The 15,082-nt window shown below is 31.5% G+C and overlaps 1 protein-coding gene across 1 annotated transcript in view; it reads right to left on the bottom strand.

Annotated features, from left to right (window-relative positions):
• Positions 1-15,082, bottom strand: part of LOC127700747 (ataxin-10-like) — a 50,079-nt gene that overhangs the window by 26,533 nt on the left and 8,464 nt on the right. The window contains exons 5-7 of the mRNA XM_052204398.1: positions 13,381-13,528; positions 3,547-3,655; positions 2,534-2,709 (exon numbers count right to left, since the gene is read on the bottom strand). Of these exons, the coding sequence (XP_052060358.1) occupies positions 2,534-2,709; positions 3,547-3,655; positions 13,381-13,528 (433 nt within the window). The remainder of the gene's footprint in view (positions 1-2,533; positions 2,710-3,546; positions 3,656-13,380; positions 13,529-15,082) is intronic.

The raw sequence follows: 15,082 nt of genomic DNA, 5'->3' as shown, positions 1-15,082 counted from the left end.
TCATTTTTATTTTTACTATAAGATTTTGTCAATTAAGCAGTATAGATAAAATTTAACTTCATTGCAAGATCACCATTATTTCACGAGAATCTTAAAGAAATAAGTTAATCTCAACATGCATACGTTGCCAGTTTATCGAAACTTCTGTAAGTATTGTTTATCGGCCTAACCTTCTGAAAACTCAGTTTTGAAAATCACATATGAAGTTAAAATTCTAAGCGTAAGTCATATAAATTTACCAGTGTAAAGTTACACGGGCGTACGAGATTTGCGCCGATTTAAAAAAAAAATTCGATCTTTTATATTTTAATTAATTTGCGCCGATTTGATTCTTTCATTAGCGCCTATTTTATTTATTTTTTATTACTAGCCCCGATACTTTATTTGCTATACAAGTAAATACATGTACATGTAGTAAACCTAGAATGTATATTGCATGGTAATATATGGATATAAATAGTGTTCCCCTATGTTTAAGATAAAATTTGGTCATATTGTTCGAGAACTTCTTTTTGACACGAGAAAGAAAAGATGGACTTCGTTATTGGCAAGTACAACAAGTATAGAAAAGATAAAATGACAAGAAAGGAATATATCAGATGTGTGGCATATAAATTCTCGGCAAGATAATACTAGTAATTCATTGTACTAGTATTACATTTTTGTGGATTTTATTGTGGTGCTTTGAAATGCTGTAAATAGAATTTTACTCCGTGATTTTAGTGGATGTAAACAGAGTGCACAAATATCTTTTAAATTGACTTATCCTGCTCGAAATTCTACTCCCACCTCCCCTTTGTGAGCAGGGGACAACAGTTATATACATGTTATAATTGACAATTCATAACATATGTAAAACTGGTTAACGGAAGAGGTTTATATGATAAATAAAAAAAATAACTTTCACCTAAAATTTACCTGTACACAATTGGCGCAAATGAAAGACAAAATCGGCGCAAGTGAAAGAAAAAAAGTGAAATGCAGATCGGCGCAAATGCAAAAAGCCGAGTTCAAAATTTATATTTTTATTATTATTTTTATTAGAACGGAGGTTACAGATAGTGTAGTATCTTTTGTGTCCATTTGTGTTTAATTTCCACTAGGTATCAGTGCGACGCTTAATTCCACTTTTCTTGGAAGACGTAATTTTAAGCGTACACCATGTTGGAATCCGTGAAAAACGCGAAATAGGACGTTATAATTAGACGTTTTTTTCATGGCTAGAAACAACGTCATAGAGCTTTTATGTCACTACCAAGTTGCGTTAGTTGATGCGCATCAACAATAGGCTGTTTGGTCTTTAAGCAATTTTCATGGAACACACCAAAGTTGATGCAATTCATTTGAAAACTGTTAGATCATCGTTTATAACAGCTAATCAGCCACTCTTTAGCTAAATCTCATTTATTAACTACAAAATTTTTAAATAATTGTCACAATTAACTTTCAAACAGTAGAACAATTGTAAGAATTCTTGTCCTACTGGGAAATTATGCAAGGATTATATATTTTGCAAATACCCTTATTTTTTCTAAAAGTTATGAATACCGATCACAACCAATTGTTTTTATGTTGCTGTACTATAAGAACTCAATCTGTTAAGAAGAGTCAAGATTTAAATGTATTTGTCTCAACTTGTGGATTAATATTGTATAACTATTAATCTTTTTTCACTTTTGAGTTATTTAGCAGGTTTTATAAACTACATTGGGAGGGAAAATGGAAGCTCTGTAATTTGTAATTTGCTCTTTTGAAACTGAAAAGGCCTTTCTTTTCTCAAATATCATTTGAACTGAGGTTTTTTCCAAAAGACTAACGCTGTTTCTAAACATATCTGTATTCAAAAGACTATGCCCAAGTTAAGACTAACATCTCTTCATTTCTATATAATTATTACTTTAAGTAAATTACATTCATTAATTTAGGAGAAATTAATATTAATGGATTGTTTTTCTACTTCACCATTTTTGTTCATTGTATATTAATAGTTATCAAAGGTACCAGGCTTATAATTTTATACGCCAGACGCGCGTTTCGTCTACATAAGACTCATCAGTGACGCTCAGATTAAAATCGTTAGAAAGCTAAACAAGTATAAAGTTGAAAGAGCATTGAGGACCCAAACATAACAAATAAATAAAACAAAATGTTTCAAAGATATATAATTTATTTAAAAGTAGATCATTTTCTATGCTAACGAAGGAAAATACAAATAAAGGTATCTAAATTCAAAGGTGATAACCATTATTCTGATGATTTATTCAAAACATTTGTCAGACATATGCCTTATTTAGTTTACTCGTTAATCTATTAATACACCACTAAATTAAAGGCAACAATAGTTTAAGGTTGTTAAAAACTCATAAATGCATTGAAAAGATACAAATCAAGGTAAGAAAACAAAAACTGAGGGAATCGCATCAAGGCCAAAAGGAGGGTAAACATCTCCCACTAAATTTGCATCATTCACATGGGTAATTCACACTAATGAAAGGCTGAAAAAATCTTTTTTTTTTTACATATGTATACTTACAAGATCTTGGTTAGGTTTACACTCGTAAGCCATGTTCCCTATCAGCTTGACCAAATCTCTCTTTAAACAGTATCCTGCATGATCTTGATCAATATTACCCATTTTAATTATTTTATCCACTCTGGTGAATAAATTATCTCCTTGTAGCCCTATCTTATGGATACCTTCAAGCAAATCTAAAATACATACAACTCAATGTTTTAACTTTTTCTGTTATTGTTTAAGCTACTATGTTAAGGTCTTTAATGTTTAATATTCTCTTTATTCTCTTTTTTGGAGGTGGGTTTTCAAAGTTTACAATTTGACTGAATTCCTGTTGGAAGTCAAGTCACAAAAATACTCAATATGCAATAAATGAGGTGAATAATTAGACTGTTTCTGAGTTACCAATGTTGCCTAGCTGTTGTAATTAACACCATGTCTTATGTTGGAATTCTGACAAAAAATTGGACATACATAATTCTTATCATGCACAGGTTTTCTCTTGAAATTATGTCTGGAACACTAAGTTACAATACCTGTAAGGATGCCCCACTATTCTTGTTTTATATTCTTCAAAAACTTAAGGTTTTGTATTAATAGATTCTGATATCTGAACAGTATGACAATATGCAGCTTATAAATGTAAGAGTAGAACCACATCATTTTTGTTCACAATTTCATAATCATGATTTGGTAATTTCTGAAAGAATTGTCTCATCAGTGTATGTGTGTGAACATCAGTGTGTATATGTGTGTGTGCACACATTAAATTATATAGCTGTACTGTGTCTTAAAAAAACTTAAGCTATTTCATACTTTGCATTGGTACTATATGCAAATAGATGTCCAAATTTTTCTTCCCTCTGTGACAATTTTAATCATTGCAATGTGTACAATGTCGTTTGCTATTTGCAACATCTCACATCCTTGGTACAATTGTAAACTACATGCATTTGATCTACAGAGCTATAAAATCATGAAGTTGCAACATATTCAAATTCATAGAATATTACTTAATGTCTGATGCTTACAAATAACACAGGAAAGCAAGTCTTTGTCTGTATTTATATCTGGATATAAATTGTGAAATGATGTTGCAATACCAAGAATTTCTATTTCTTTCACCATGACAACAGGATTCTGAAATTTCAAATTTTATGAGAACATGAAAATAACACTTTATAAATCTCATGGGTTTGTAGTGCTTTTCTGGACTTTGCAATAACTTATATATAATTGTTCCAATAAAAGTGTTCACACCTGTAGAATTTTAAGTGCACTTGACTTTCATATTATTCCATTTTCAATTTTCCAAAGATCATTTTGCAAACTATTGCAAAACTGGTTTTCAAAATAATTTTTTGAAGGAACAGGGCCATCATTTAACTTTTGAGTCACAAATAGTTCATCTGGCAAAAATATGCCAATTTGGTTTTAATTTTTTCCTTTTTCACAATCAAAATATTTTTTTCATTCTCAACAAATTACTCATTTTTAAATTACAGGTTTTCAAAAATACAAGTGAAATCAAGACCAATAAATTATTTTTTTTCTTTAGTAGCAGGATCAACACATTTGTTATCAACATTAAAATCAGGATCAATATTTTGTTTTAAAAAAAACCCATCTTATTCATGTTTTTTTGTAAATCGTGTTTTGCTAATCATTATTAGGTGTCTCTGTTTTAATACAGATTATTTGTCTACAATAAATTTAATGTTATAAGCAAAAAAACTCAAAATGTTCAAATAATAACATTACCGTACCAATATAAACTGCTCCAGATGCGTATTTCGACAATAATGTCTCTTCTGTGATGCTCAAGGTCAAAATATTTGAAAATCCAAAAGGGCAAAAAATCCTATAAGGAATCATGATGGTTGCAGTCAAGTTGGCATTTGTTGTAGGTCTTGTATTGCTATTTATTTTTGCTGTTTACAGTTCTGGTCTATCTATGATTATCAAGAGAATAGGAAATAAATGGCGATTGTGTCCATGGGACACAGATATGCCCCCGCTTGCATATAACGTTATAAAGGGACATAACTCAAGAAGGGTAAAAATGACACTACTCAAATTCGTACTTGATCTGAGTTTGTGGAAATAAGCATTGTGTATAAGTTTCATTTGATTGAGGCAAACTTAAGTTACAGAGCGGAAATGAAAAATTCAGAAATTTTTCCATTTGTAAGGGAGCATAATTCTAGAAAGTTAGAATGGTGAAAGTGATGCCACCAAAATTCTCGCCACCTGAACTGTAATCATAGATAGACCTGAACTGTAAACTTTATCTGTGTTTTGTGGTAATAAGCATTTTGTAGAAGATTCATAACATTTTTATTTGAGGCAAACTTAAGTTAGAGAACGCAAACGAAAAATTCAGCAATTTTTCCATTTGTAAAGGGGGCATAACTTTTTTGTTGTAATAATCATTGTGTATAAGTTTCATAACATTTGGTTGAGGTAAACTAAAGTTAGAGAATGGAAACCAATTTCTGGACATACGGATGGACGGACAGACGGACGGACAGACAGAAGTACAGACGGACAAGGTTAAAACTTAATGCCCCCTCGGCTATGCTGGGGGCATAAAAAGCCCTTAAGTTGGTAAACACAAAATTATAGTTAAAAGGCAATAACTCTAAATAGGATATTTCTGATAGTTTTGATAGAAATGTACAGATGGTAGATCATGTCTTTTCAATCATTCACACCTGTCAAATTTTCTCCACTTTTTACAATTTGATTAATTTGAAGGATGTTAGAATAATACTTGCATTTTACCCTTATGTTTTTTTCTTTTTTTTTTGCCAACACTTAAAAACATAGATATCTATGAAAATTCTGACTAATTTGTTTCAAATTGGCCTGACAATTTCAGATGGGAGGGTTTTTTTAAGTTTAGCTAGACATTTAAATCTAGTAACAGCATTAAGAAAATTCTTCAACTTGAAAGCTTTACAAGTAATATTATACACAAACAGATTTTTTTTTAATTGCTAGAGGAATAAAATGACCTGCAGGTCCCAGCTTGATACAACCGCAGAGGTAAAACCCTGAACAGTTGGGGCAAGTATGGACACAACATTCAAGCTTGATACAACTCTGAATTTGGATTATGATTAAATATTTGACACACAATGAATGTGGTCTATGTACTTAAAATTTTAATAATGGACATTTGCCTATTATGATCCAATATCCAAAATCTAAATACATGGTCGGATTCAGCATATGAAAAGAACCCCAAGAATTCTATTTTGGATGAAATCAAACAAAGTTTCATTTTGGACCCTTTGGACCTGAATGTGGACCAATTTAAGAATGGGGCCAAAATCTAAAATCTAAATACACGGTTAGATTCAGCATATCAAAGAACCCATATATGCAATTTTTGATGAAATTAAACAGATCTAAATTTTGTACCCTGATTTGAACCAACTTGAAACCTGGGCCCAAAATCCAAAATCTAAATAAACATTAAGATTCAGCATATCAAAGAACCCCAAGATTTAAATTTTGTTGAAATCAACCAAAGTTTTATTTTGGACCCTTTGGACCTCAATGTGGACCAATTCAAAAATGGGGCCCAAAATCCAAAATCTAAGTACACGGTTAGATTCAGCAGATTGAAGAACCTCAAGAATTCAAGACTTTGAATTAAACCCCATTGAAATTGTAATTCTATAAGCGAACCAACACCTGAGGTGGTGATTGTACGGTAGGGTAAAAACGAGTTGTCTTAAAATAAATAAGAATATGTTGACACGAAAGACAACAACACTTTACAACACTGTTGTCTTTGGTGTTGACCCATAGAAATTGGTGAAGAAATAAGTAATTTACATAAAGTATTAGAAAAGTATTTTGTGTTTGGCCCTTAATTCCTAAACATTTAGGGCCATAACCCCCGAAATCAATCCCAACCTTCCTTTTTGGTATCGACCTTGTGGTACAATTTCATAGAGATCCATAGACTTATACTTAAGTTATTGTCTGTAAACCAGAAAATCCTTGTTTTTGGTCCCTAATTACTACACGGTTTGGGCCATAACCCCAAATATCAATCCAAACCTTACTTTTAAAGTATGGAACCTTGTGGTACAATTTCATAACGATCCATACACTATTACAAAAGTTATTGTCCTGAAACAAGAATATTGCTTCTTTTTGGCTTTTTGGACCCTAATTCTTAATCCGTTTGGGAAATAACCCAAAAATCAATCCCAACCTTCCTTTTGTGGCATGGAATCTTGTGTTACAACTTCATAGAGATCCAATCACTTATACTCAAGTTATTATCAGGAAACCAAATGTCTTAAGAAATCGACAACTACCAGGACGACTACATCACTGTACCATTATACAGCCGCAAAAATTGGGCAGTCATATAAAAATATACCGATAATAAATCTCTGTAGTTCTGATAAATTTAGTAAAAAATAATCTATATCCTTGATTTTAGTAATGAAAATATTACATTGTTTGAAATCTGAAACATCATAGCAAACATATGAATACCAGACCTTCTATGAAATACACACTCTGTATAGAGGAATTAGAAAATAAACACCAAGGACAGGATAATTAACAATAGGAAAGAATGAATTGTCCTGTTTGTCATAAATTTTAGGAGGAACTTTATGATTACCATGGGATGGATAAATTGATTGTTTGATGAATACTAAATTACCAGTGGCAATTATCACATCCTACTTGAACATCTTAATGAAAAATGAAAATTTCTTGCTCTTTATAAGTTAGACCTGCATAGTCAAATTTTTAACATGCTAAAAAAAAATCATCAGGTAACAGTCCATAGGAAGACATGTCACTCTACCCTTGACACATCATTCTGAATGGAAGCCATAAATATATCAAGGTCTAAATAAGGACATTGATCATTTACAATTGAATGTAGAGAGATCAAGTTGAGGTTGATAAATTTCATTTGTATATTAGAATAAAATGCTCCGCTGGGGCGCAGCTTGATACGACCGCAGAGGTCGAACCCTGAACAGTTGGGGCAAGTATGGACACAACATTCAAGCTTGATACAGCACTGAATTTGGATTGTAATTAAATATTTGACACAGCATAGGTTTCTGACACAGAATGAAAGTGGTCTAAGAACTTAAAAATTTTCAATTTACCTATTCATACATGTGATGGACTGTGAAACTCAGATCAGGAGATTGGGAAATTTTGGTCAGGAGATTAGGACTCAGATCAGGAGGTTTTTAATCGACATTAATTTTGTTGTAAATGTAACCGTGTGCTGTAAAAATGGTCTTTTAAAGTGTGTTTTCTTCAACTTTCCATCCAATTTATTATGTTTATAGTACCCTTGTACTTATAAAGTTTCTCCATCTTTATATTCTACATGTTCAATCTAACATTGTATTTTTCCAGTATGTTCTTTAAATTTTTTACTTCATATTCTATAAAACAATCATTGCAACCAGAACATTTGTTTAGCTATCTGCAAATAGTTTTTATTTTTTTTTTTTCTCTTGCAAATAGTTTTTATTTGCAAACTCAGAAAATCATTTTATCTGTAAAGTTAGGGTCATAGTTATTATATAAATTTCAATTTAAGCCTTGAAAGGAAGTCTAGAATCCTCAAATAATTTTCAAATTATTATTTTTTTATTTGTCCTAAGACATTTAAAATCATTTAATAACCATCCTTTTATGATTATTTGTTCAATTTATATTTTATTTATATTCTTTTAAATATTTTCATTATTAAAAGGAAAGTAACTTAAAACAGGATAAATCAAGGGAAGTAACCCAATAAATACACAGTTTTTGTTACACAACGGCAGTTAGCCTGAGGTAAAAATCGTTGATTACCTGTATGTTTGACACCCAAGCTGACAAGTGAAGCCATATAATTATGCATGTTAATTGATTTACAGGTAAAATATAACTTCAGGTAATGTCAGTTACACCAGATGCCTGAGATGATATGTTGGGCAGAAATTTTTCATTCATGAAAAATTTCATACACGGGATTTTTTCCTCTTCAACGGGAGGTCGGGAGGAGACCCCTGAAAACGGGATTATTGTACTCCCGTCGGGAGGTTCACATGTATGCCTATTCAAACCATATCATTATTATTTGCTTTTATATATAAATCAGAAATAACCAATTTAAAATGAAAAATGTTAAAGAAAAAAAAGGAAAAAAAAAATCCCCCCCCAATTTTTTGAAGCCCCTTATGATTCATCACCCCCAAACTCAATCCCAGCTTTCCCTTTGTGGTATGGTACCTTGCAGTACAATTTCAGAGAGATTCATACACTTGAACACAAGTTATTGTCTGGAAACTAGAAAAATGCTTGTTTTTTGGCCCCTTTTTGGCCCCAAATTCCTAAACGTTTAGGGCAATTACCCCCAAACTCAATTCCAGCTTTCCCTTTGTGATATGGAACCTTGCAGTACAATTTCATAAAGATCCATACACTTACACACAAGTTATTGTCCTGAAACTAGAAAAATGCATGTTTTTTTTGCCATTTTATGGCCCCTAATTACTAAAATTTTGAGGGAAAACCCCCAAAATCAATCCCAGCCTTCCCTTTGTGATATGAAACCTTGTAGTACAATTTCATAAAGATCCATACACTTACAAACAAGTTATTGTCATGAAACTAGAAAAATGCTTGTTTTTTGCCCCTTTTTGGCCCCTAATTCCTAAAATTTGGAGGAAATTACCCCAAAAATCAATCCCAGTATTCCTTTTGTGATATGGAACCTTGTAGTACAATTTCATAAAGATCCATACACTTACAAACAAGATATTGTCATGGTCGTATAAAAATGCTTGTTTTTTGCCCCTTTTTGGCCCCCAATTCCTAAAATTTGGAGGCAATTACCCCCAAAATCAATCCCAGCATTCCCTTTGTGATATGGAACCTTGTGGTACAATGTCAGAGAGATCCATACACTTACACACAAGTTATGTCTGGAAGTTACAAAAATGCTTATTTTTGGCCCCTTTTGGCCCCTAATTCCTTAACTGTTAGTACCATAACCCCCAAAATCAATCCCCACCTTCCTTTTGTGGTATTGAACCTTATGGTAAAATTTCATTGAGATCCATTTACTTAAACTAAAGTTAGAGTGCGAAAACTAATGTGTATTCGGACGACGACGCCGGACGACGACGACGCCGGACGACGACGACGACGACGACGACGACGCCAACGTCATACCAATATACGACCACAAAAATTTTTTTGCGGTCGTATAAAAATTTGGATTGAACAAATCTTTAAAAAAACAGTGATATAGTTCATGGAACACGATTTAGTCTAAATGCCATCAATGAATAAATTTGTCAAGTGTAAGCAACAGAGGAATGAAAAAAAAGAACTCTTTAATTATCCTTTTTGTTCATTTTAATTCTGAGCACAGTTTATACATTGTCATTTATGAGAAGTGCATTCAAATGATATCTCTACAAATAAGCTAACTTCCTGCATCGCCAGGTGCTATGTGGTACTCCTTAAAATTATAAAACCATATGCTATTATATCACTCATTATAAAATCAACTAAAAATGCTGGTTTTTTTTTTAGTCTACTAACATACTTCTACTTCTGTGTGGGTTTGACTTTAACTTCTTATAAAACTGCAAAACATCCTTTCTCAACATATAAACTATAAAAATTACAAATAAACTTCTCTATGTCATATTTCACATGCTGATTTAACATTTCCCACAATGGCATGTTTCATGTTATAAATATAACATTCTTAACAATTATTTTTGTCACTGATTTAAATCAATACACATAAATCAAGTAAAAAAATAATGAAATTCTTAATTAATAAATCTATATGATATGTCATTACACCTGAAAATGATATAAAATATCATATACATCTGTTCTCACATACAGATATTTGACATTAATAAAACTGACTTATGCATACTTTAATAGTATTTAATTTATTATGTAAAATTTTACAATCCCATTTTGAGAATGTTTAATTACTTTTCAAAAAATACATTGTTTTGATATTTTTGATGGATTGTGTCCACCTGCTTATCTATACTGTAAAAATATATATGTCAATGAATTCTTCATTATTATTGCACAAAAAGAGGAACATGATGAATAGTTCTGAAACTGCTCAGTTGTGTCAGTAGACTGCAGCCTGATTGAACAAAATGTTCCCCTCTCTCATTAGTTGTTAAATTTTATTTTTAAAAATAGTTTAAAAGTCAACACAGAGACTAGGTTTTTAATTTTAATAATCCAGGCACGCATTTAGTCTACAAAAGACTCCTTAGTGACACTCAAATTAAGACAGTTTAAAGGCCAAGTCTAAAACAAAGTAGGAGAGCATTAAAAACCAAAAATTTCCAAAACGTTTTGGAAAGTATGACTGAGGTAACCTCTGCCTTCTGGTAAGATTAGGATCATAATATTTTATGAACAGTAAACTTACAAAAAAAATGACCACATCAATGATATTTCATGTCAGTATGGAGTACTGACTAAAAGACTGGCGGTACCTTAAGGAACAAATGGTTCACCAGCAGTGGTATCAACCAAGTGACTGTAACAAGGCATTAGAATTTATACCATGTTTCAGTATACCAGTCACAAGTTTTTTCTACACATGACTAATGAGTTGGGTATAAAAGTCATCAAGGATTACAGGCTTATAACTTTAGTATGCTTAATGTTGTCATTAGATTTAAATAGTTTGGGTTCATACTTGAAAGAAACAAAATAACTACAGAATAGTCAGTGTCCTCAACTGATATACATGACTTTTCAATATCAATCAAATTTCCAATAGGCATGACATTGCCATTTTGAAACTGTTCCATGCTATTTTTCAGTCTTGTCAAAAAGATTTTGCTGTTGTGAATCTTGACATCAATTTCATAATTTAACTCCAACAAGAAGGGTGTGAGAAAAAAAAATAGGGACTATGAAAATCACAGATACCTTTAATTAAGCATGACCATTTTCTAGATTACCCCTATGATGATTGATTATTAACTAGCTTTATATGTCCACGAAGGCCAATATGTGTTCAGGTTAATAACTAACTACTGAACAGTCTGAACATAGACTGAACAAATCCTGATTGACTGCAAGCAAAAAGTGTGAACAGTATTCAATTTTTACAGCAGTGGATTAGTCTGAAAATTGACTGAAAGACTGAAAACTACTTAATAATTCATTGTTCAGTCCTTTAAGAGCTGTTCAGATCAAAATGAAAATTTCAGATTAAAATAAGTTTTCTAGTATGTTCATGTCTGCCATCTTGTTTTCTTATAATAAGCTTCTCTTACTTTTTCCATTTAAAAAAATAAGAAAATTTTGCAAAGTTACTTCTATTTTCTTTTCATTCATGAAATACATCTTAAACTTAAATCTAAAATGATATATAATTATTTACTCAAGCTATTCATCACTGCATGAGGATTTAATAACGGTAAATGAAATGCTCCTCAGGACTCAGCTTGTTACGACTGCAAAAGTCGAACCCTGAACAGTTGGGGCAAGTATGGACACAACATTCACACTTGAAACAGCTCTGAGTTTGGATTGTGATTAAATATTTGACACAGCATAGGTTTCTCACACAGAATGAATGTGAAACTAAAAAGTTGGAAATTGGAAATTTACCTATTATGGTCCAATATCCAAAATCTTAATACATGGTTAGATTTAGCATATCAAAGAACCCCAAGAATAAATTTTGTGTAGATATATAACTAAGTTTAATTTTTGAACCTTCGGACCATAATGTAGACTAATTTGAAATCAATAATCTAAATATACTATTAAATTCAGCATATCAAAGAACCCCAAGAATTCAATTTTTGTTAATCAAACAAAGTTTAATTTTGGACCCTTTGGACCTTAATGTGCCCCAATTTGAAAACGGGGCCTAAAATTCAAAATCTAAATACATACCATTCGTTAGAATAGGCATATCAAAGAACCCCAATAATTCATTTTTTGATGAAATCAAACAAAGTTTAATTTTGGACCCTTTGGAACTTAAACATGTTACAGTGCACCAATTTAAAAACAGGGCCCAAAATTTCAATTTTAAATACACGGTTAGATTCAACATATCAAAGAACCCTAAGAATTCAAGGCTTTGAACCAGTGAAACCATTGAAATGGGTAAAGAAATAAGCAATTTATACAAAGTATTTGAAAAGTATTGTTTTTGGCACCTTTTTGGCCCCTCACTCCTAAACGGTTAGGGTCATAACCTCAAAATCAATCCCAACCTTCCTTTTATAGTATGGAACCTTGAGGTACAATTTCAAAGAGATAAATAGACTTATACTCAAGTTATTGTCCAGAAACCAGAAAATCCCTTGTTTTTGGCCCCTAATTTCTAAACGGTTTTGGCCATCACCCCAATAATCAATCCCAACCTTCCTTATGAGGTATGGAACTTTGTGTTACAATTTCATAGAGATATATACATCTATACACAAGTAATTGTTTTTGGCCCCTAATTTCTTAACAGTTAGGACAATAACCTCCCAAAATCAATCCCAACCTTCCTTTTGTGGTATGGAACCTTGTGGTACAGTTACATAGAGATACATACACTAATATTAAAGGTACTATCTGGAAACCAAAAGTCTTCAGACGACAACATTGCCACACCGTTATATGGCGGCAAAAATTTTGCTGCGGTATAAAAATTGAGATGAAATCAGATTGTATACACACTGGTATAGGAGGTCTGGAAAACTTTTGCATAATTATGCTCCATAAACTTGCACAAAAACATCTATTTACAAAATATGATACATGTTTTTTTATTCTTTTGGCATGCATGAAGCCTTAATGAACTGTTTTAATACCTGATTTTGATGTTTCTCTAACAGAGACAGGATTGTATATGATTGAGATTTCACATCTCCAGCAATATACTGTAGATTGCTTTTTGAGGTCTGTTGATCATTTTCACTTTTATCTAGATGGTCCAACATAACTTCATACACCAACAACCTAGTAATCAAGTAAACATAATCAAAAAGTGGTCCACTATATTATACATGTAACACTTTGGCATTGGACATTAGGCATAAAAAGTTTTAAAATTCTAAAAGAAAAACCTAAAATTATCACAAAATTTGTTTTCAGTATGCTTTTACTAAAAATATTACGATGTCATCAGTGGTTTATTAACTAATGTTCAGCTTACTATATGGTCACCATTATGGTGTGGTTTTTGTTCATTGTTGAAGGCCATATAGTTACCTGTACTTGCAAAAATTGTTGCCTGTTCTACTTAGTGATTAGTCCAAATAATTATGACGTCTTGTAAGGCTATTATATTTTTTTTCTTTGACGCCTTACATCGACGTCATAATGCTGAAGTCACCATTTTCGGTTGGACTTTGAGAGCATATTTTGCTCTCAACTTTGAGACCCAATTTAGCCATAAAATTTCCATTGAAGGCTAAACATTTTTGCATATATCAAATTTCTTACCTTTTATGTGTTTGTTTGTGCAAAATATTTCCAATAAATCCCTACTGTAATAATAAAATAAGTTACAATTCCATTCGAAGCGGGCGATTGTCTACTGCTTTTTTTTAAACGTTTATCTGATTTCTTTTCAGGAGAGTATAAAATAAATTTTTGCACCAAACTCGGTAAAATTTGACAGGCCCAAATTTCCGGAACCTTAGTTTTATATTATCCGGAAATTTAGGTCCGTCAAATTTTACCGAGTTTGGTTCAAAAATTTATTTTATACTCCTAAAATGAAGCATCTTAAGGAGAAATCAGCTAAACGTTTTAATAAAGCAGTAAATTCCCTCTCAAAATCCAACTGAAAATATGAGTTCGGCGTTATGACGTCGATGTAAGGCGTCAAAGAAAAAAAATATAATAGCCTTACAAGACGTCATAATTATTTGGACTACTTAGTGATCAGTTGTCTAATTCTCAATAATGTATTTTTGTATAAATGTAGTTTCTCGAAACCTTTAAAGGCATAAAAGTTTTATTATATATTGTTTAGTTAAAGCTTACTATACAGTATGGGTTTTGTTCATTGCTGAAAGATGTACAGTGATCTTAATTTGTTAACATGCTTGTCCTTTCATTTTTGATGGATAATTGTCTAAATGAAATTCTCAATCATACCACATCTCCTTCTCTTTATATAATAGTAGCGTTCCAAAACCAAAAATTTGAATTTACTACTTAGTTTGTGGTAAAAGATGACTTTGACACTCAGCATTCTTAGCCTGAAATTTTATTCAATTTATTCAATATAAATAGAGAGATTCAACTGTAGTGACCTCATTGACATCCATAGTGATAATCAGTAAGAAATTATTTTAAATGAATGTTTTAGTGTATCCCATATGTAGTGGTATTCACATTTAGATTGGAAATCCAAAACAGTTGTTCCAAATATTATTCAAACTGTCTGAATAAAGAAAGACGACTCCAAACAATAAACAATAAATAATTCAAAGAAATTCTTATATATAACAATCAAAACAAATCTTAAGTTTCTATTATCTTTTTTTTTATTTTAAATCATTT

This window comes from Mytilus californianus, unplaced genomic scaffold (genome assembly GCF_021869535.1).
Source record: "Mytilus californianus isolate M0D057914Y unplaced genomic scaffold, xbMytCali1.0.p SCAF_1, whole genome shotgun sequence".
In the NCBI taxonomy this organism is placed as follows: domain Eukaryota; kingdom Metazoa; phylum Mollusca; class Bivalvia; order Mytilida; family Mytilidae; genus Mytilus; species Mytilus californianus.
Note: the sequence above shows the minus strand (reverse complement) of the source record. Positions and strands in the feature narration are given on the sequence as shown.